The 23,186-nt window shown below is 38.1% G+C and overlaps 1 protein-coding gene across 1 annotated transcript; it reads right to left on the bottom strand.

Annotated features, from left to right (window-relative positions):
- Positions 1-495: 495 nt before the first annotated feature.
- On the bottom strand, positions 496-22,071 carry LOC149297839 (macrophage colony-stimulating factor 1 receptor-like). Its single transcript, XM_089488057.1, has 21 exons — positions 21,933-22,071; positions 19,699-19,959; positions 18,342-18,623; positions 17,600-17,736; positions 16,969-17,125; positions 16,665-16,854; positions 12,625-12,740; positions 11,801-11,915; positions 11,000-11,178; positions 10,454-10,563; positions 9,018-9,144; positions 7,925-8,029; positions 7,451-7,561; positions 5,849-6,005; positions 5,640-5,719; positions 4,911-5,029; positions 4,683-4,805; positions 3,086-3,197; positions 2,255-2,354; positions 1,773-1,878; positions 496-600 (listed from the first exon to the last, which is right to left on the bottom strand). Exons 1-21 carry the CDS (start codon positions 22,069-22,071, stop codon positions 496-498), a joined length of 2,931 nt encoding a protein of 976 aa, XP_089344183.1.
- Between the last annotated feature and the right edge of the window lie 1,115 nt (positions 22,072-23,186).

Genomic DNA, 23,186 nt, shown 5'->3' with positions numbered 1-23,186 from the left:
ATTGGGATTTGGGAGTGCTATCGTGCAAGTGCTTACATTGCTTACATTTCAGGGTTTCAGTAAAGGCAAGCAGACGATGAATGAGACAAATATAATTTTCTATCCCAAAAACTAAGGAATGCCTGCATCGATTTTATATGCAGTAAAATACATTATGCACAGTGGGCTTCAGTATGTATTAAAAAGGTTTCGGACTAGACTGGTTCTTTAACAATAAAAAATACAAACAAGTCAGTAGTATAATGGTGGTCAGTGCAAGACTTTAAAGTTTATGTTGAGAAATTAAATAACTATTATTATTAATGCCACTTCATTTTTTACACCTGTCTGGATAACAGGGTATTGTGTAAAACCTAGTTTAGCTTAATATGTAAAATGCCCTGTTCCATCTTTTTTCTTGTAGGATTTTTCTTTCTTCTTGTAGGAACATTAAACTTGCACAGGTGACAAACATCAGGTTTACGTGAGTCCTTGATGCTGTAAAAGTTTCCAAAGCTAACAGAACTGGTAATTGTTTCCTTTAATAAATGGCTCTTCTGTGTCACATTTTGTGTCCAAGCATTCTTCCTCTTGGTGTACTTGGGAGATGTTAGCATAATCCTTAAAAAAAAGGAACAAATGTAAAGGAAAATTTCTTCTCATACATGTACCAAATTACACACTGGATTTGTATTTCAGCTCGTCTTTAATTTTTTTTCTTAAAATTAGTGTGTGAAATCATTTTCCTTTGGATGTTTTTATCTCTCAATGCATGATTTTGAAAATGTTTGCATCCTTTTTGGGGGAATATTGCAGGCATTAGAAAAATAAATCAAAGAGTAATGATTATATTAATGTTGTAGAATTTGACAGCAGATAAGAACAATTCTGTCCATATAGTCTGCCTGTTTTTTTTTATGTAAGGACTCAAACCCCAATCAGTCCTTGGTCTAGTCTCAGGGTAGATTTATGCCTAATCCACGCATGTTTAAATTCCCTCTCTGTTTTAGCCTCCACAACTTCTGCTGGGAGACTGTTCTATTGATCGATCACCCTCTGTAAAGTAGAACATCCCTACATTACATCTAACCCTCTAGTTTTGGACTCTTGTTCTAACATTTTCCTCTTTTCAACCAAGGTTCCCTCTTGGACTAAATCCCTATTAGCATTCAAACGTTTCTTTTACATCTTCCCTCCCCGTTCTATCCTCCAAGCTATACATATAAAGATCCCTTAGTCTTCTCTTCACACAAGAAGTACCTTATCAGTGGTGTTGAAACACAATATAGTAAATATCTTAAAAAGTTCAACAAAAATATTGAGAGCCATTGGGCCCATCAAGTCTGTCCATTGTGGCTAAAAACCTTGGTGCAGAATAGCCATATGCCTATATCATACATACTAATTTACAGAAACCTTCAAAGGCTTGTGTATTCATTACTCTTCAATGCTATTTATTTTGGAGATACGGTATATACGTTTAGATGACTATTTTACTATATAATCAATGTCTTGTCTTGGAGTTATCTGTTTTCTGCTCACTCACCCCTACAGAGGTCTACCTGGGATTTTAGCAAAAGGAGAGTACTATCATAATGGGAGGAATAACTACCAAGTCTGGGGTTTTTTTTATTCACATAAAGTGTTTTTTCTAATACATAAAAATTTATAATATGAATATATAAACTTGTTAACATAGCTACATGTTTATTTGGTGTACTGAAAAGGATTTGAAAAGATATATGTTCACCTTTACTTTCACCCATACAAAAGGATTGGTTTTATTGCCTCACCTGTTCTTGGATATGACTCATCTGCTTGTTGATGAGATCACTGATTTGGTTAAATGTCGGACGCTGAGTTGGCTCCAAGTCCCAACAGGCCTTCATAATGTGATATCTAAAAAAAGGAAAGACATACTTAAATTACAAGTAAATTACCAGATGGCAGAATTATTGCTTCACACAGGTAGATTGTGATTCATGTTATTTTTTAACAACTTCTGCTTCAAATTACATATCCATTTACATAACATTTCTGTGTATTTTCTATAAAGAGATCATTTTGTTACCTAAAGGTCAGCAGCAGCTAGGTCAATAATGGCATAAATATATATCTATATCATTGCATCACTCCATATGTACTCCTAATCACTGTTCTCTATGATATAACATTTGACATAAAGAACGCTTTAAATACCCAAGGAGTATCCTGGGTGAAACATAGGAAAAAGGAAAAACAATGTTATTTTCTCTTAAAATGTTATTACACTTACATTTCCAAAGGCGCATACTCTGGACAATCCATCTTGTATCCGTCCTTTATCATTTTATAAAACTTGCGATTTATAAGAATGCCAGGATAGGGACTTCTGCCTAAAATGAGTCAACAGACTATACGAATTAGTATTATTAGTATTATTACTAATATTGTCGCCAATTTATTAAAGAAAACATTATGCTCAGCTTGACAATGGCTTATATCTTATGTTAATATTGGTTACATGAAGACATATCTCATTTGGAAAGTTTGCTTACCGCTATACATATAAAAGTCTTGTCACTTTGGGATTTTTTAGGCATTTTGGCCAAAGTTGAAATAAAGAGCACTATGGTTGGATCTTTGTTGTACGCCAAGCCCAGTGTGACAGAGAATTTGCACACTGACAGGGGGCTGCAAGATACTGTGGTATGTTGGGAGGATAGGGGCTGCCAGATAGTGTTGGGGAGTATGGGGCTGGATGATAGTCTTTGGGGAGGAATTTAAAAAAGACGAATAAGAAAGAAGAAGAGAGGTCGAGAGAGAACAAAGTTGGAGGTTTGCATGATATTTGAACATTTCCATACCCTGACATCACTACCAAAGGCCATCTCAGCCCTTTTTTGCTAAATATGCTGATCTGTGTTGGTTCATAATCCTCATCTCAGGATCCACTTCAATGTAGTACTTCGATTAGACGTGTGCTCTTTCCACAGCTTTTAGAAAGCCGGATTCTCTTAAATAATTCATTGATTCAGTCTGTTCTTGCCATTTGTTTGAAGGTCCTCGCTAGGACCTTACTTTTGCAATAACACATACAAGGTCACACACCATTTTCCTTGCTTACCAAGGGAGAAGATTTCCCACAGAAGGATTCCATAAGACCAGACGTCACTCTGCACTGTGTAGATACAGTCAAAGATACTCTCTGGAGCCATCCATTTTACCGGCAGACGAGCCTAGAGTCATAAGTATGTAAAGGTTAGAAAATGATCCAGAACATTTTTCCATTAGCCATTTTTTTAAATTAGAGATGTATATAAAAGCCGTTTTATTATAGTGTTTCCTGTAATATAAGTACATTATTTAGCAGAACATTTTTAAAGGACCACATCTGTGATCTTAATTTGACTACATACAGTAGAGGATGGTTAGGACACAACACAACTGATGAGAACGCAAATATTTTTTGTGGGTTAACATATGTTTTTGAAAGTCACTCTATAAATAACTAAAATGTTTACTCTATCAGCACTATGTCAGCTTTTGCAATTGCGCAAAAAAACAGCTTATGCTATGAAATTACCAAGTAATCAAGAAATGTATTTTTCCACCAAAAAAATAAACACTGATTTTAATAGAAATGTATGACAACCAGTAAATATATTATATTTTTTTTGCTTGTATTGGAAAATGATGTATTTCCTGTCAGCTTTCCTGAAATCAAGAAAACAGGGGAGCTTGGAGGCTGCTGTGGCCTTCATGAATGCCTGTTATAGTGAATTGTTTGGAAAAACAGTGTTCACAATGGATTACGCCAAAAAGATAAAATCTAACAAATGGATATTGTAGCCTTCACAGCTTTTCAAAGCAGGGTTGTAACTTCTACGGGGCAGGAGGGGCAGCTGTCTAGGCGTTGGAAGGCGAGGGCAGCGATTGAGCTGCACATGTGCATCATTTCACGATCCGATATAATTACACAAAAACAGGGCGCAACCTCTGATCTTACTCCTGATCCCAAGATCCATAACTAAATTCATTTCATGAACCTTCCTGTAGGCTTTGCTTTTCATCTGCAATTAGTGCAATTACCTCTGGAAAGTAAAGATAATTGCACAACTGGCATTTTCGAATGAATTTCCTGTTCTGATGTTTTTTACCTTCTCGTACCACCCTTAAAAAAGGCTATCTGAATCAAGTAAATGAACAATAAACCAGAAATAAGTTAATTGGGAGGAATAATATACTGCTATTGAAGGGGTCTGTTCCCATGGTATATACATAATGTGAGTTTCTAATATTGCTTTAAACATGGGTTTATTTAATGTATAAAATGTTTAAATATTTGGGATACTAACAATGACTTGATTGACACTGATTGTCTAATTAAGTCTTTTGCACCCTCATCTGGCTTTATTTTCCTAGGACATCTGTTGAATCTGTATCATGGCCAATTAAAGCTCTAGGATCAAGTCAGGGAAGAAGGTTATTGTTAATCACAGCCCATTTATAATCCATAAACCTCAATAACATGAGATGACTTAAAAGTACTATATAAACTCTATTAAACACTAAAAACAAATCACTTCACACGATATAAGATATTGTAGGCTTCCTTTATGATGAAATCTAATATTGACTATAATATTAGATTTTAGATAAAAAATGAATATTTTAGGTTGAAAACTAATACTTTACTGTTTCAAAGAACATTTGATACTTACATTTCCCTTGACAACATAGTTTGCGTCATTCTCGATGTCCCTGGCCAGACCAAAGTCACAAATCTTTGCAACCCGACCCTGTGCAACAAGCACGTTCCTGGCCGCAACGTCACGGTGAATACACTACAAACAAAGGATTATAATGATGACTAATTGGAAATGCCTTAACAGACTTAATTGTGTTTTCTCTATATTAACAGGGAAGAAATGGAGACAATCATAACTCACGCTCTTGGCTGCCAGGAAGTACATTCCCTGGGCAATTTGCAATGAGAAATTCAGAAGGTCATACAGATCCAAGGGCAGATGGTCATCTGTGTCTTCTTCTACTTCAGTGTTAGAATTGCCTTAAAAATAAGTGTTATAGTAATGGTAATATACAAAAGTTAGCCCATATACATTATGTTGTCTTATATAAGCATAGAATTTAGATAAGAACCATAGGGCCAATCTAATCTGCCCTTCTGGGAGCACTCTAACAAAGTCATATACAATCTTCAAGAGGACGAACATCTGAATGCCCCATATAAAAAATAACCTATCCGAGTTAGAATATGTTTAATAAAAAACATAGAAACATAAAATTTTACAGAATCTTTTGTTCATCTAGTTTGCCTGTTTTCCTGGTGTAAAGACTCAAGCGTTGATCAGTCTTTGGTCTCATCTAAGATTTAGTATGGCCATATGCCTATCCCGTGCATGTTGAAAATACTGATTGGCCTCTGCTACGTCTGCTAATCTCGAACTGTCTAAGTAAAGGAAAACTTTATTACACCTAAGCCTCTGGCCCTCTAGTTTTAGATTTAGACCTCTTGTGCCAACATTTCTCCTCCTTCTGTGTTGAGGCTGTTTTTGCATTTGTGGAAATCCATCGAACAATATATCAAGTGAAGGTTACACAACAACCCTACCCTTTCGGTTCCTCTTCTCAATATATATCGTAAATATTCCACATACCTTGCACAGAATTTGTGTTAGATGAGACAGGCTTCATTTTAAGGTAATTGGAAGTTCCTTGGCTTGAAATTCCGGTGTCACTGAAGAGTAGAATGGAAAATATTGAAATTAACACACAGCTCGCTGATTCTGGGGAACAGGGTGCAAACATAGTCCATCACCATCAAGTCATCGCTTACACAGTAGATGAATCAAGTTCTTTTGTTTACCTTGCCGTGTACTTCTGCTCCACAGATACATTTTTGTAGTCACTGTTGCCGTAAGCCAGAGATGCAGTGAACATTTTGTTCATGGCCTCCGCCTTGTTCCTCAAGAAGTTCAACAAGTCTCCGTGCTGACAGTACTCAGTGATTACCAAGATTGGGCCTGTTGGAGAAATACAAACAGCTTTGGGCCAGATAATTGGCATAATTTGGATCAGTTGCAGAAACACACCCAGCAAGGGGCCCGCATATTCTTCCTGCTCCCGACCCTGCCAAACCCTAAGAGCAGCCATATTTATTATAGTAAATACAGGTTGTGTGAATAAATAAGGTGATTTTAACACAATAAAACACACAAACAAAAGGGTTATTGGCAACACCCAATATTCATACAAAACATACAGATTTGCTGGTTACCTCGTGATATTCTAATCAAGGCAGAACACATTTATGATCATTAAGTAAAAGAGGATTACTAAATGAATCGTAGACTTTCTCTAAACCCAAAAGTCTATTTATATTTTGTGTTTTTCTTTTTTCTACATTTTATACTTCAGACCTTTTTCATGATCAGATTAGGAGAGGGCTGGCAAGGTCATGTAGGTGTACAATAGCTGTCCTGATTTTATGGGTTTCCTATCAATTCCATTTTTATAAATGTCAGGATTGGATAATTTCTGTTTGTGCTTCTTTATTACTTTATTATTATTGTTTGCCAGAACTTGCTCCTCTCCAACATGCAAACACCATAGTCAATAATATCATTATGTTTAATTCATGACATATACATTGCACATAATACCCAGAGAGAGCCTTTGCTTGGACCCCAGAGGGTCCATGTGAATCAGACAGCACTTTAAAAGGGGCGGCAATTTGCTGCCCCAAGGCATGTTCTTTTTGGCACCTGTTTGTGTTCAGCAGCATTAATTTTACTGAGGAGGAGGCGAGGTTGAGCAGGGTTTGGGTGTTTGTTAGTGTACGTGTGCGCTTGGGTATGTTAGTGTGGGTGTGTCTGGATGTGTTAGTGTGACTGGGTATGTTAGTTTGTGTGTTTGTTAGCATGTGTTTGTCTGGATAATTTTCTGCTTGTGTGTCTGGGTATGTAAGTGTGCGTGACTGTAAGTGTCCTTGACAAAGGCCCTGTTTGGCCGAAACGTTGCTTTTGTTTGCTCTCGCTAAATAAAGTATCCTAAAGATTGGAAGCTGTTTGGAGTGCTGGGATTCCCTTTCTTTGTTTGTGTGCTTCAAGAGGGTTTATGCTATCCCTTTTTTCCTGCTAGCATCCAGCTTCCTGGGAGTTGAGTGCAGAACCATTTTTTATTTCTTGAGTATGCAAGTGTGTGTGCCTGGGTAAATTACTGTATGTGTGTTTATGCATGTTGGTGTGGCTGTGTGTGTTAATGTGTGTGTGTTAAGTGCTTGGTTGTGTTGGTGTGAGTGTCAGGGTGTGTGTTTTAGTGTGAGTGTCTGTGTGTGTCCTAGTGTGGGTGTCACATAATGGATGTGGGCGTGCTTATGGTGGGTATGGTTGTGCGGGGACCAGCATTTCATTCTTAGATCCAGGCAGCGCAATATCTTTGGCTGGCCCTGATAATACCCCAACCTTACCCCCATGGGTACATGCTCCCAGTAGGTTGACAATATTCTGATGGTGCCCCAAGTGACTAAGAATCTTAAGTTCTGACAATAAAGCTTCCATTTCATCTGTATGGGCACTGGCTAAAAGAAAAGAAAAAAAGAATATGAATGCATACAAATCATAATCTAACCACATATACTGTGGACCTACATTGTATATTTTTCAGCAGTATTAATGATAATTGTTTTTCTGATAACATCAAATGTCTACTAGTAAAAAATCGGGTAAAGCAACAAACACCCACAACAACCAAAATGGATTTCAGACTCATCCAAGTCATACATTATATTATGATAAGCAGCTGACCTGGACAGCCAACTACTTGGCACTCTTTATAGGCCTGTTGCAGGTTGAAGTTGTAATGTGCATAGAAGTGCATGAAATATTGTACTGTATTTATATCCCAAATCCAGTGATAACCGCTAGCCACAAAAACCACCTACGTTTCAGCATCTTTACAGCAACCCTGAGTGCGGTGTCATCTTTCCCCATTCCAAAGGCTTTTGCTTCTATAACCTTCCCAAATGCACCTGCTCCTAGAGTTTTTCCTGCAATAGCAAAAATACATTTGAGTCCTAATTTAGTTCTTTACAATAAATCTCCAATATAATTTGTAGATTAAGGAGGAGTCATTTTGTAGAAGTGTAGGTTTGGAGCACATGCTTAATTCCAATCATATGACCAATGTGAGGTGTCATGCATTTTACATACAGATTACCTACCATTTAAAGTCATGTTCAAAATGGTCTGTGTACTATCTTCATACAAATAAGAAATACATGATCCAGTGATGGTAGAAATTAACTGGGTTGCTTACAGAAAACGTATTCTCAAGGTTGGTATTAAAATTTCTACACCCTAACTCCACCATTGTGTTCAATTCTTTTTTCATACTAGTATAATTAAAAACCTTTAAAAACTAAACTACATCGTGTTGTTTTTTTTTTTTAAAACAGTATTATCTGTATAGGGGTTTTCCGAATGTCTTTGTCTAGTAGATTGGGCCAAGATAAGAATCCCAAAAACTTAACTTAACTTTAGTCATACTGGCTTGTGATAAAAGAATATTTCAATCTTAATCACCCAGAATGACAGTTAAGGTCTACGAGAAAAAAGGACTTTATTAACATAACCAGGACTTCATTAGTGTAGCCATAAAGAATGACCTCGGTGTTTTGGCAATCTACCGATCTTTAGATAAACAAAGCCAAGTTCTACAATACATTTATCTATACAATACTCCAAAAATGATATATGATGTATATTTTTGCCAGCATCCATGGTTAACGGCCCATTGTGTTACCTCTTCTGAAGAATCCATTGCAGCTACATGCTAAATTACAAATAAACTGACAAGACAATAAGATTTGATGATAGTGGCCAAAATTCCTCTATCAACACAAAGAGTTGATTCACACCCAGAGATATGCCCATGATTATTAGACAGTAATCATCCGGGAAACTGAGCAAATTCCATTTTCCCCATAAACAACAATGTAGCTCATTGAAATGGAAGCAGATGGACTTGGCTATTACCAAAATGTAGGTTATTCCTTGGGAATTCCCATTTCTCATTGTATGGCAGCTGAGTCGGATCAATGCAAGTATAGTTATTTCCTTCAGAGACTTTCACAATCTGCCAGCGAACTTCATATCTTGGTTTCTGATGTGCAAATACGAGAGGAAAACAAGTGCGTAGGTTTATTTGTTATTTGGTATCATACCAACATGGAACATTACAGACATGCTTTACAACAATTCTTCAGTAACAGATAGAGATAAATGAGTTAATTATATTGGTCCCGCATACAAGATCACTCTGGTGTCAAAGAGGTATGCAATATGTTCTGTGAGCAAGAGGACGAGTACAATCTCAAAAATAGTGCATCTTCCTACTAGCAGCCCATTATCCATTAATTCAAGAAGATCAAGAAATGTAAAGATATAATCACTGTCTTAAAATTTCTAAAAAAACGTGTCTTTTAAGCGAATTACACATCTTTTCTTTCTGTTCCCATTTTCTTAACCATTTTTGTAATGCCTACTTTTGCATATCCTCAACATCACCACTTTTGCTGAGTTTTCTCAAGAGCTGGGACACTGTTTCCTGGTTTCTCAAGCTGCATCCTCTTTTTGGTAGAATTGTTTCTCTGGAGTCAATTAGCTCAACGGTATCATGTTTTAACTCTTGTAGGCATCTTTGAAACTCATTGATTTGATGGAAATTACCTCTTTCAGATTTTCTCATGAATTTGTCCCATCGTTACGTTTAAGTTTTGCAAAATAGAGCATTCCTAAAATCCATCACACTGTAACATAGCTAAGCGTCCGTGTATTCATTGAAGGTGATGTACAAAGTCCCATGGGGTACAAAGCCTCATATTAATTTAGTATGTTTGCATATATAGTTTTGCACACAGGTCATTTGTTTTGAACTATGGCTACATTTCAAGTCATTGATGCCCCCAGCATACCTACCAACATTCCTACTGCTAAGCTTTTGCAGGCTTTGGAGCCCAAGGGCCGAATAGGACATTGTCTGGTCTACCCTGACCAGTCCAAGCAGCTGGAAAATCAGTAGATGGCCTCTTCATAATGATCTGCAGCTGAGCATTACAGGGTGTCTTTTTGGCCACACTCACATCTATCTCCATCACTTTTCTTTCTAGTCTCCACCTCCCCACCCTCTACACAAGTGTCCTGATTTAAAGAGCTAAAATGTCGACAGGGTATGCCAAGTGAACACAGATATAATGTGTCCCTAGCTTCTTTGGTGTCACCTCCTTATTAAGGCAAATAAAGCCTACTGTCTTTCTTATAAGAGACACTTACTTGGTTTGGATGCCTAAAACTGTTTTTGTAGTTAGCCTTCCCTGGGACGCCATGATGTGGCAGGTTAGCGTATTACCAATGGAATTCATGCTGTGCAACATTACAGAAGCAAGAAACCTAAAAATGTTATTAATACTAACCTGTTTATACTTGTAATACAGGAATATGGTCAGAAGAAAAAAAAATATTCCCATTGCAGTAAGGACCACCAACAATGGGCTGAAGAGCTCATGTTGAACAATCTTCTTCACTGTAAGGAAAGCAAGTAAACACGATGGGATGATGTTTAAGGAAGGGAAGAGCAGTAGATATAATCTATCATGATTTCGGTAAAGCATTTGCCACCGTCCCTTTTAGAAGACCCATGAATAAATTGCAGTATTAAAGTTTGGACGTTAAATAGTTGAGCAGATAACGCAATGGCTGAGTTGCAGAAGACGTTGCTAACATAATTACAAAATGTCTCAATGATCAATTAGCCATTGAACACAGGAGTGATGGGAGTTATAAACAGCCTCTGTACACCTGGTAAAATATTCCATTAAAATGCATCTGTTTCCAGCTACAATAGTCATTTAGAACTTCTACGCTGTAATTCTGATCCATTTTATGATATTTTAATAGACAAAATGTGCTTTTCTTTGAAGTGTCCCCAAATGTTTGAACGCTAGCGTATGTTTGCTCACCTTCCAATGCAGCAGTTGCTAATGGAGTGATTTTCCTATCGATCCCCTCGCTGTTGGAAGCTATACAGACGGTGCTATAGTTAAACTGGTTTTGGTCAACAGCTAAGATACTTTCCACTCTGGTCTCAATGACTCTGGTTTTGCTGTCAGATATGACCTTTTGTCCATTTTCTTCGCAACTAATAGCAGTTAAAAAAAGAGAAAAGTTCATGGTATTTTAGTATTTTGGCAGCACCTCTTACAGGTACACTTCACTAAAATGCCTATTGGAGACCATTTTATAGCCTGCATTTATTTGCTATTAGAGTTCGAAAATGGAACATTTGCTTTAATTTACTTCACCCCTGGCTGAGTCTAGTGAAAGTAAGACTCATACCTATGAATGATCCTGCACATGCGCTGCAGAGCTCCCACTGAAATCAATGGGAGTAGCGGCAGCCAATCACACGAATGCTAGCTGAATGACAATTTTAAGCTTCGTTGAGTAACTATTGCAACATCACTTGTAAAAATAGTTACTATAGTTAAAAGTTAAAAATACTGAAATACTTATGCCAGATTGAATTAAAGGAGCAGTAAAACTGCCCCCCCCCTTCCTGCCCAAATTAAAATCTCTTTAATTGATTCAGTTATCTGAATGTAATTGTTAGTACATATATCATTGTATGAAAGAAATTGGCCCCAATTCAGACCACATGAACATCTTCAATTTACAATGCAATGGATGGATGGCTAGGCCAGCTCCTTAAATCATCTATATTATTTTTTTGTGTGTAAATTATGAATATTTGATTTTCTCACCTGTCGTCCAGGCACTGGAGCCATTTAATGGACGGTAGAGGATTTCCCCACGCTGAGCAATTGAGTATTATGGTGCCATTAAATTTAAAGGTACTTATTTCAACCACAGGGGGCCCTGGAATACAAAGCATACATCGGAAAGATATTAACTAAAGACAGTATACTAACACATCAGAGCAGGGATGGCATTAAGTATTTTGGGGTATGCCATTGGGCTCATAGATGTCATCCCTGATTTAAGCCTAGAAAAAAAAAAAACCTTATGGAGAGGATGTATTCTGGAAGTTTGTCTTTATATGTAGCTGCACTAGATCCCTGTATTTCCAATTTTAATATAGAACACAAGTTGGTAGAACATACATTTTTACTTTTTCATGGCATTACAAAAAACTTTGATTATTAAAAGAAAAATCCCACCATTACTAGGATCAGATTTACTTTTTTTGTGCGGTTTTCTTTTTTTAACAACAGTTATTGTCTATATACTGTATAATATAATATCTTCAGGCAGCTGCATATTAGCCATGTGTGGATAAATTTAGCCCAATCTACTAGACAAACATCCTGACGGCTTATCATACTGCCTTGTGGTATACAATAGAATGACTCAGTCTTTATCACCCAGCCAGGCACTCTGAATAATGATAGTCCACGGGGAGACAGACGTCATAGCATTGCTATAAAGAATCAGATATGTCCAGTAAACTAAAATATTGTAACTGATAACAATGGCAGCCTCCAAGTCTGAGGATCGAGAAAGTTTTTTCCATCAAAAGATTTGTTTTTGCCTGGGACTTCCCCTTAACATTTAAGGCACAACTCACTGAGAAAGATGATTTCAAAGGAAATATTATTAGTGGCTTCTGAGTTTTCTACATAGAGAGAGTAGGTCCCGCTCTCGAGTTCCTTCATACGATTCAACGTCAAGTTGTTAAAGTTCCTAAAAGACAAAGATTTGAACTGAATTAAACATTTTATTATTTTTTAAACAATTAAGATGTTTTGGAGCACTATACTTTAGTGAAAATCTCACCACTCACTCACTCATTCACTCATAAAGCTTGTTAGTCAGGCAGTCTGGTGTATTTATGTTTTATATTGTGTGATCATGCAAATGTAATTTAAAAAATGAAAAAAGGTGAAAGTTTTTTTTTTAAAATAAAATGATTTCAAGGAACATCATAATGGACCAAATGATAGTAGAGGAGAACAATCTTTGGATTCAAATTGGCACAGTGGGGATAGAGTGTCACAAAGCTCACATCATCACAAACTGGTTTCTTGAAGATTACAATGAGTTCACTGTACTCCAATGGCCTCCACAGTCACCAGGTCTCAATCCAATAGAGCACCTTTGGGATGTGGTGGAACGGGAGATCCACATCATGGATGTGCACCCAACAAATCTGCAGCAACTGTGTGGTACCATCATGTCCATTCGGACTAATATAACTGAGGAATGTTTCCGGGGGGTCCAACCCGGCACTAGCAAGGTATACCTAATAAAGTGGCCAGTGAGTGTAAGTTTGAGCTTAACATGTAGCCACGTACATGGGCGTAGGAACCGGGGGGGGCGGGAGGACAGATCCCCCCCAGTAACTCATGCGGGGGGGCACCGATAATTAAGAAATCCCCCCCAGGGCCGTAGGAACCCCCCCAATAGGAACGCCGCAAATGCGGCCCGCGAGACCTCGAGGTGCGGCCCGCGTAAGATCGGCAGCCAGGGCAACCGATCTTACATGGTCCGCACCTCGAGCCCTGCTACTTACCTGTGGGAGGGTCTTCTGTACTGCACAGAGGAACCGGAACCCAGCAGAGTTCATGTGACATTACATCACATCCTGCTTCCTCTGTGCAGTACCAGAGAACGCAGAGGGAGGCCGCGCCCTCTGCTGAAGCCTGTGAGCGGCATCGAGGAGCTGCAGTGCAGGTAAGGGGGTGGGGAGGGTGTTTGAATGAGTATGCGTGATTCAGGGAATGAATCTGTGAATGAATGAGTATATGAATGAATGAGTGTGTTATAGCATGGATGTGTAAGTGCTGGAACCTAGGCATGATGGGACTGTAATTGATGTTAGCAATCACACTCCTATCATGCCAAGTCAGCCAGTACATGCTGAAACATAGCTAGCTGCCCCCCTTGTGTATTGATGCTGCCAGCAGTATGGGGTCTGCACATCACTTACAGCCACCGTGTACCAGCATGTACTGGCTGACTTGGCATGATAGGAGTGTGATTGCTAACAACAATCACCGTCCCATCATGCCTAGGTTACAGCATTTACTGGTTGGATGTGTAAGTGCTGGAACCTAGGCATGATGGGACTGTGATTGCTCCTATCATGCCAAGTCAGCCAGTACATGCTGAAACATAGCTAGCTGCCCCCCTTGTGTATTGATGCTGCCAGCAGTATGGGGTCTGCACATCACTTACAGCCACCCTGTACCAGCATGTACTGGCTGCCTGGGTATGATAGGAGTGTGATTGCTGTTAGCAATCACACTCCTATCATGCCAAGTCATATTGCTAATTTGTTTTGTCCAATTGTGGTGTCATTTACTTTATATTAATCTGCATATTTTATTAAAGGCCATATTTTCTCACAGTGAAAAATGAGTGCGGCCCGCGCACGTATACAATTCTGATGAAGTGGCCCACTGCAGAAAAAACTTGGACACCCCTGGGGTAGACAGTGAGAAGGGGGGGTAGGGAGAGGGTAGCTAGTGAGAAGGGTGCGATAGGGAGAGGGTAGCTAGTGAGAAGGGGGGGTAGAGAGAGGGTAGATAGTGTGAGAAGGGAGGGTAGGGAGGGGGGTAGATAGTAAGAAAGTGTGAGAGGGGGGAGAGGGGGTAGATAGTGTGAGAAAGTGGGGATCTGATGGGGGAAAATGCTGTCCCCCCCAGATTTTTAGGGGATCCTACGCCCATGGCCACGTATATGCAGACAACAGCCAAATCTGAATCATTTAGTCGCTGCTAGCTGTAAAGAAGCATGGCTGCTTTTCTTTCACAGTTGGTGATCCCTTTTTAACTGTAATGTCAAGCTAAGAAGCGGACTTGCAACGATATACTGAAGGAGATTTTACCTTGGTAAAAGCGTTATAAAACCCTTTTGAGATTCTCCTATGTATTGGGAAATGCCTACCACAAAGGCAGTTATTAAGCTTTACCTGTTCTTGATCAGGTTAGTCTCCTACTAATTTGGATTTTTAAGGTATGGAACCTCGAGGTCCATGAAATATGATTGGAAATGTGAATCGCAAGGCTAAAGTGTTTGACAGTGATTATTAAGAGTCCATCACCGGGACAGTGATATGAAATAAACAGAACCTAGTCGCATTGTATATATAAAATCTATTCTGCAAAGCTTTAAAAGTAGTTATTACTAGAGCAACCAATATATTGGAATGTTTATGTTTATGCTTTTGTACAGTCCTTGCCAATGGACTAATACAGTTTTTTTACGATCTGGCATAGTTTTGCAACGTCTGATGTCTCTCATTTACTTTTCACATATGTTTCTAGTGCTGTGGTGATAATACCACTTTTTAGACTTTGCACCAGTATCTGTTTCTACAACTAATCTTGACTGAGTGGATAAATTAGTCTTGATTTAAACAATTCGCCTTGGAGGGGAAAAGAGGTACGTAATTGATATATTTCAGTTCCCAAATCCTTTGGTTATCAAAATGGTCCTTTCTTTGCTATACGATGAAGTGTGCAAAGTTATTCTTTTTTGCACATAACCAGGATGAGTTTATGGAAAACAATGTCATTTTGTAAGCATACCTGGGATCTCTAGGGTTAAACCCGTAGGGTCTGCTTCCCTTGGGTCAGTTCCTTCTTTCTCTGGGTAGGGCAGCAGTGTTTTTTCATGTCCACTCCTCACCTACTTAAGGGTGTATTGGACAAGCCCTTCCCTTACACAAAGCCGCTCACACAAAAAATGAAGAGTTCCAGGTAGTCTACCCCAGGAAGTTCAAAGGTATGGGATCTATTTGATCTATTTGTTATGGGCTGATTTTGTTTCCTGCCCCTTTCTATTAAAAGGGCTTTTCCCATTCTGAAACTTAGTTTTTCAAGACTTCTCTTACTCCACAGATCTGTCTGCATTTTTCTGGCCTGGTATACTTCCAGAACCTATTGAACTACTACAGGGCAAGCAGATTCCAGAGAAGGCAGAATAAAGAAGCTACAAGAGACAGAAACAGAGAACAAGAAGCGGAGCGATGGAGAGTCTGAGAGGGTAGGGAGACACTGACAAAGTGCGTGTGAGTAAGACTTACGGGTAGACTGCCTCCACAAGGGGGCGGTCTTGAGGCCAGCCACTTAACGATTAAATGTGTGACTGTGGTTGTCACTGCCACTGAAGACATGTGAGACATGTTCCTGGTGAAGTCAGGGTGCCCAGGGCAATTTTCGAACCGGGGCCCTGTGGTTTCTAGCTATGCCGTGTTAAATTGTATGAATTAATGAAAATTATTGTTGAATATTGCATGTTAAGGCAAGGGTATTAAGATGATGGGGAAACAATGATGGGTATAGAGATGATAAGAAGTTATATTAGGGAGCATAAAGATGGAGGGGTTGATTGTGTTGCAATATGGGGTGGTAATGGTAGGGGGTGGAAATGATGGTGGCGAGGAATATGATGATGTAGGGATGAATATGGTCATTGGGGGGTAATGACTGTGGTTGGATATTGAAATTACTTAGGATGTTGTATGATGATTACACATGTCCCCCTCCCTCTTACATGTTTAGCTAATTTGCCATGTTTATTACCAGCTGTATTTAATTCTATTAAAATAAATATCCAAATCCAAAAGCACTTATAACACCATATTAAACAAATTTTAAAAACCTGTAACGTCCGTTGGAGTGCATTTTTCCTAGGGATGACACATCTTTTGTCATGTTATTATGGACATGGATCCACTTCCATGATAGGTTAGTCGGATAGGCATCAATTTGTACAGCCAAATCTATGCAGTCGCCCAGACTCAACGTAATGCTGCTGTTCCGTGTAGTTGACAGATCAACAAAGCCCTTTTCTGAAAATAATATAAACAATGTATAAGAAGAACTATAAGATAAACATAAAAGATAAAATGGATATCTGTGATAGATTATTATCAGTAAATAATATTTTATTAATTTCTTCTTACCTACAACCTGTAGAAATGTAACACTTCTATTGGAACCCACTCTGTTTTTCCCAATGCACGTATAATTTCCACTGTCTTTTATTTTAACAGCTGGGACATTCAAAATAGAGACTTCGGTCCATTTCTCATCATATTTCAGCTGAGATGTTAGTGAGACCTATTTCATAAAAATATCCAAAACTGAAATTATAAAAAAAAAAAAAAAAGATACAAGCCTCCTGTGTGGGACTGAAATGTCCATCTGTGAAAATCTTTAATTTTTAGCATTTTTTTACAAGTCACTCGAGTGCACCTTTTCTTCATTTCTGTTAGTCTGCCGGGTCTGCACCAGACCATTGAACTCCTTCAGTTCGGAGTGCAAGGTTCATGGGTCTTTTATGGTATAAAATTCAAAGCATTTTATTTAAGGGTTACAACAATATTTCAACATTCCGGGTTGTCAACTACTTTGATAATACCAAGTTTAATGGACGCTATGTGTTGGTTGACAATAATAATCCCAACAGTTGTGGTCCCCTTTAATGGTGGACCCTGGCAAATTCCAAAAGATTGCACACTGGAATATCAGAATATCCCTCATTATATCAAAGTTGTATATATATGAATCTCAGTACAAAGTTCAAATATTTACATTTTTTGCTGGATACTCCCAATCTGTATTAAAAGAACTGGTGGAACTAGTTGCACGGCATGTGATCTTGAATTCTTCTCCTTCTGTTCGGATATAATGTTCATGATCCAGGACGACTGAAGGTGGACTTTTTTCCACTATTTCCCAAAATCAAATAAAAATAATGTAAAAATAAACAGTTCATAATACTTATAATATTGTAATAAAAAGTTATACTGTGGGGTTCATTGAACTCATTATTAAATAAGTCGCACCTACTATTTTCAGATCCTGACCTACGTTGTATTGAAATCAGTGGGGAAGGCTTCTTGAGATTGGTGCTTTCCTACTTATTCTGTGATTTAGAGTCCTTGTGCTACAAAAGCAAGTGGGTCAGCTCCACACTAACCTCTTTGTAGATTTTTATTTCCCCAAATTTGTTTTCTCATTTCTTGTAAGTTTCAAACTCTCAGTTGGAGAAGTGTTCATAAACCCCACCTAGGCCCTAGCTACTTTTCACTCTTCCCAACCCTTTAAATAATTTGTCCTAACCCAATTGAGCAAAAATCCACCAAGCTACCTTGTTTGCCTGGTGAATTGTATACACCGAAAATATAATATTTTTTTTCAGTACCTATGTGCATGATAGCTAAATATATTTATATATTATATATATATATATATATATATATATATATATATTTATATAAGTGGATTAATTATATAAGAGAGCTTTCTATAGTGGCAAACATGGTGAACCTACCTTTTCTTACAGATAAAGTAATTTCGTCAGATTTATGGATTACCCCATACACATTTGCTTGGCAGGTATAAATAGTATCATATGCCGTTTGCACATTATGAATAATAAATCCTTTTTGGGCATTAAACGTTGCAGATATTGGTTGGTTGTCTCTGGTCTTTGAGGGTTGCAGAGAGATCTGAGATGTTGGAATTGAGGGATCCGTTATGAGACATGGCAAAACCGCATCGGCGCCTTCATCAGCTGGTACTCTTTCTTCTTGGGTATGCCAGTATTGACTGCCTAAACATATAAACAGTCAATATGTAGAAAACATGATGGTGGTTTTCACAGTTATGGTTAGTATCTTGTTGTTTCTGTTTTTCTGGTACATTATGGAAATTCCTAACTGCACTTATAAACACCCTAATTGTTTTTATAATTATTATGCTGGGTTACATTGGGACTTTCATCCGATGTGAGAACATCGCTCTCCTGTTGAGTTTGGCCAAACAAAACAACATATTGTGTTTCATCATGGCTAATTAAAAAAAATCCAAAAACTGATTGTATGTAATATTAAAAAGACATAGTAGAACTATTGCAAATCAACTGATTTGTAGGTCAATCATCCACAGTTGATTTGCTTTCTAGTATATTGCAATTAATATCCGCGTATGTTACTTTTTGGGAGTGCAGGCAATTGGTAACATTTTGTAGCATGGTATTACAAACAAAAATGAGCAAACTTTAAACAAAATTTGGAATTTTAAATATATATTTGTTTTACCATTTTTAGAAAATGAACCATCTCTAAATACTGTAATTAGTAGGATGGATGTGCGTTCAGCAGCAAATACAGCATATTGCAATTTTAATACCCGCTTACCTTCTATAAAGGTATTCATCAAGTGAACTATTATCATAGAAATATTTTATTTAAAACATGTAGTAATTATTATGAAAATATGAGTCATTTTGATTAAATCTAAAAAAAATAATAATAATCTGAGAACATATTTATGTATTAGTACCAATATATCATTATTATAATAATAATAGTAATCTATATATAGCATCCTCTTGTTCTGCAGTTATTGATAATCACAAAACAAAGTGTCCATAATGATCTCTGGCAGGAGATTGGTTACATGACCAAACGTTACCTTTGTATAACAATATTTTAATGACAGCCACTAGTGATGTAATCTTGCAACTTGAACTAATTAATTGATTATTTATTAAAATTAAGAATAAGTGTAGGTTGCTGGGAATTTCAAAGCGGTTGAAAATCATAACCAAATTAGATATTGTTTTTCTAAGGAGTTCTTGATACCATTTCAATTGAAATTGCCAATATTGATTTTTTACACTTTACCTTTCACATATAAGTGCACCGATGCATTATCAGACGAGTTTGCTTTGCTGTAGAGGCATTTGTAGGTTTTCGTATCTGTATGTTTTGCTTTGGTAATAGTCAACACAGCTTTGACGCCTCCTTGGATAACAGTTGACCGGTTTGGTAAATTCTGAATGTCCCATTTCACGGTGTCATTCCCAGAACAGGTTAAAATTATAGACTGTCCTGCTTTAATAACAATTTCATTTCCTGCAGGTTCAATAACTGGAGTACTCTGGCCTAGGGGGAAAAAAACATATGTAAATATTTTAAGATTGAGACACAGCATGTATAAAAAAAACAAAGTTTTAAAATGCAAAAGACTATTTTATCATAGTATTTATTATCTTATATATATTTCTTTACTGCTTTATATATATATATATATATAGTGGGTGCACTAAAACCTCAGTCGTTTTATGATGGTAAATCCCTACCAAAATGATATGATTAGCTAACTTCAGTATTCCAGGTACGTAGTATAGGTTAACTTATAGGTGGGAAAGCCAATGTGTGCTGGAGCCCAATGTCTGATTCAGCCTGACCAGTAAAGTCTCAATGAGTGTGAGGAAGGTGCTCAGATCCTAGTAAGTCGGGGGAGGGTAAGAGTGGCATATGGGGGGGTTAATGGAAGAGTGGCATATAGGGGGTTAACAAAATATCAGGGAGGCAAAGTGGCATATAGGGGGTTAAAAGGAAAATCAGTGAGGCAGAGTCGCATATAGGGGGTTAAAAGTAATACCAGGGAGGCAGAGTGGCATATAGGGGTTTAAAGGGAATATCTGGGAGGCAGAGTGGCATATAGGGGGTATAAGGCATATCTGGGGGGCAGAGTGGCATATAGGGGGTCAAGAAGCATATCTGGGAGGCAGAGTGGCATATAGGGGTATAAGGAATATCTGGGGGGCAGGTTGGCAAATAAAAGGAAATAAAAACAAAAAATGCATTTTTCTCAATCATATATATATATAAAATAACGTTACGTATCTAATAATTATATTTTTTACAAAATATGAAAAATAGACCCTTAAAACCCAATAGGCATTTTGCTAAATGTTGGAGGGATATTGCATGTTCAATAATTCTACATGCAGAACCTATATCACATTTTAAGCACAGTCTATTATATAATCAATAATAAGAATAATAAGAATAGCAAATATTAATAACAAGTGTTCAATCATTTCCTGTATTAACTAAAGCAAAATCTGTTAACATATAATTTGAGCAGGTTTGCTAAAATAGAGGAATTATATGAAATTGTAAACCTGAGAGTACATATATTAAACACTGTTATGTACATAATTATTGCCTAATCTTTGACTCATATTAACAATTAACGTGCATGCAGAACTGTATTTTGCAATAATAGCAAGAATACAAAACCACAGTTTCTACAGCACTACTTTTTTATATTTTGATAATTCAGCAAAAATCAATTTTTTGTGAGACAGAGAACTGAGACTTTAAGAACCATATGAGAATTGAGGGGAAGTTACCTACTAATGACATATAGACTTCGTAAGGCTCAGGAAACATATTGCTTAAGGACATTTGTTCTCGTTCTCCCTAACAATAATACACGCAGCTCTCCTCTTGACTTCTGCTTTCACACCTCCCTGTTATTGTCCCCATAACCAATGGATATAGTGATGGATGAGTTGGCCAGACTCTTATTGTGGCCATACTTCACGAGCATTCTTCTGGATGTACGTGGAAATTGATTGGGTGGAGGTGTTTTAGTGGACTTGGCTTCACATTGCACAAACTGAGAATAGCCAGACATTGGCCTCAAAGTTACACTGGCTTATGCAGCTCTGTATTCAAAGGTTGACTAAAAACATGAAAAATGTGATAATCAAGAGTCCTCACTATAAAACTATATAAACACTTATAAACCAGAAAATATGGTTAATACACATGCATAGTGATAAAAATGTCTATATTAAAATGAATACTTAACTTTGTAGATAGCACTGCTGCATGTAGTCCAGCAGTTACAATTTTAGCTTCATTTCCACATTTAATAGAATTCTGGATGCTCTAACCACAGTTAACCAAACTGCCCCCTCAAGTACACTGGGGTATAATTCTGCAATATGCAATAGGCCATCTAACTTACATAAAACCAGTCCTCCATGACTTCACTGATGGCTCAGTTTAGGGGTTGAATGGAAAATGAAACCAGGCCAGCGAAGGACATCACCCAATACCAGACTGGAACATATAATGGGCCCTGGCCACCAGCCCATAGATCACAGGTGTGTTGCTGTCTGCTGGGTACATACAGAAGCACACTACACATTTATCATCACATTTATTTAGATGTAGAAGTGTAGTGTGCAGTAACATGTTGTCGGCAGATGGCTGCATGCATGAACAGCATCTCCCCATAGTAGCTATGCATTATGAAGTTTGTTCTGCAAGAATGTTTTGTTTAGTGATCATTTGTTGTGTCCTAAAGGAAATCCAATTGACACACAGGTCCCATGCACTAATTGTAAAACCAGCTTTTATCAATGTTTGTGATGGTAATTTGTTGTGTAGTTTTTTCACACATATCAGGTGTGAATTTTATGACTAAATGGAGGATTTACAGCTAAAGAGAAAATGGGGAAATAAAAGGGGATAAGGAGAATATGGGGAAATTGGCTGAATGGGAGAGATAATGATATAGGGGAGAAACTATGAAAAAGGGGAGTGAGGGTGTGTGTTTTGAAAGCGTTTGTATGCTACAACAAACAAGTGTGTGCATGTAAGGTCAATTATAAGTCATGATATTTATTTGTAGGGATAAGCATAAAAGGGCTTCTATGTATGTGTTTATGGGCAGGTGTGTGTGTGGCAGACACACATACTAACATACCCCAACACATGTACATACCCAGAGACAGGGCCGGCCTTTGGGGTGTGCGACCTGTGCGACCGCACAGGGCGCCACACTCCAGGGGGCGCCGCCGCCACCGTAGCGTACCGCTGCCGCCAGCAGCGTACCTAGCGGCGGGGGGGGGGGCGAGCGGCACCCGGTGCCGCTCATCAGGGGGGCACCCGGCACCCCTCCAGAGACGGACAGTAATGTCCGCCGCTGGAGGAGCAGGCTCGCAAGGGAGCGGATCTCCCTTGAACCCGGCTTAACATCACTCAAGGGAGCCGGAGGTCCGCTGTCCGTGCCCTCTGACCCAGAAGACAGAAGAACTGAAGAAGAAGAACGAAGAAGAGGAAAAGGAGCTGTAAGGAGAAAAGAGGAAAGGTAGGAAAGCATTCAGTGAGAGTGGATTGGTATGTGTGTGGATTGGTATGTGTGTGGATTAGTGTATATATGTGTGGATTGGTATATATGTGTGGATTGGTATATATGTGTGGATTGGTGTATATGTGTGGATTAGTGTATATGTGTGGATTGGTATACGTGTGGATTGGTATACGTGTGGATTGGTATACGTGTGGATTGGTATATATGTGTGGAT

This window comes from Sceloporus occidentalis, unplaced genomic scaffold, assembly GCF_023333645.1.
Source record: "Sceloporus occidentalis isolate IW3139 unplaced genomic scaffold, rSceOcc1.0.p SCAF_36, whole genome shotgun sequence".
In the NCBI taxonomy this organism is placed as follows: Eukaryota; Metazoa; Chordata; class Lepidosauria; order Squamata; family Phrynosomatidae; genus Sceloporus; species Sceloporus occidentalis.
This window is presented reverse-complemented; position numbering and strand designations above follow the sequence as displayed.

Coding starts and splice junctions, on each gene's coding strand:
- LOC149297839 (XM_089488057.1), bottom strand. CDS start 22,071: ATGTTACTGCACACTACACTTCTACATCTAAATAAATGTGATGATAAA. Junction 16,855..16,968: donor TACATTTCTACAGGTTGTAG/GTAAGAAGAAAT, acceptor TATTATTTTCAG/AAAAGGGCTTTGTTGATCTG. Junction 9,145..10,453: donor TGTATTACAAGTATAAACAG/GTTAGTATTAAT, acceptor TTTGCACATCAG/AAACCAAGATATGAAGTTCG.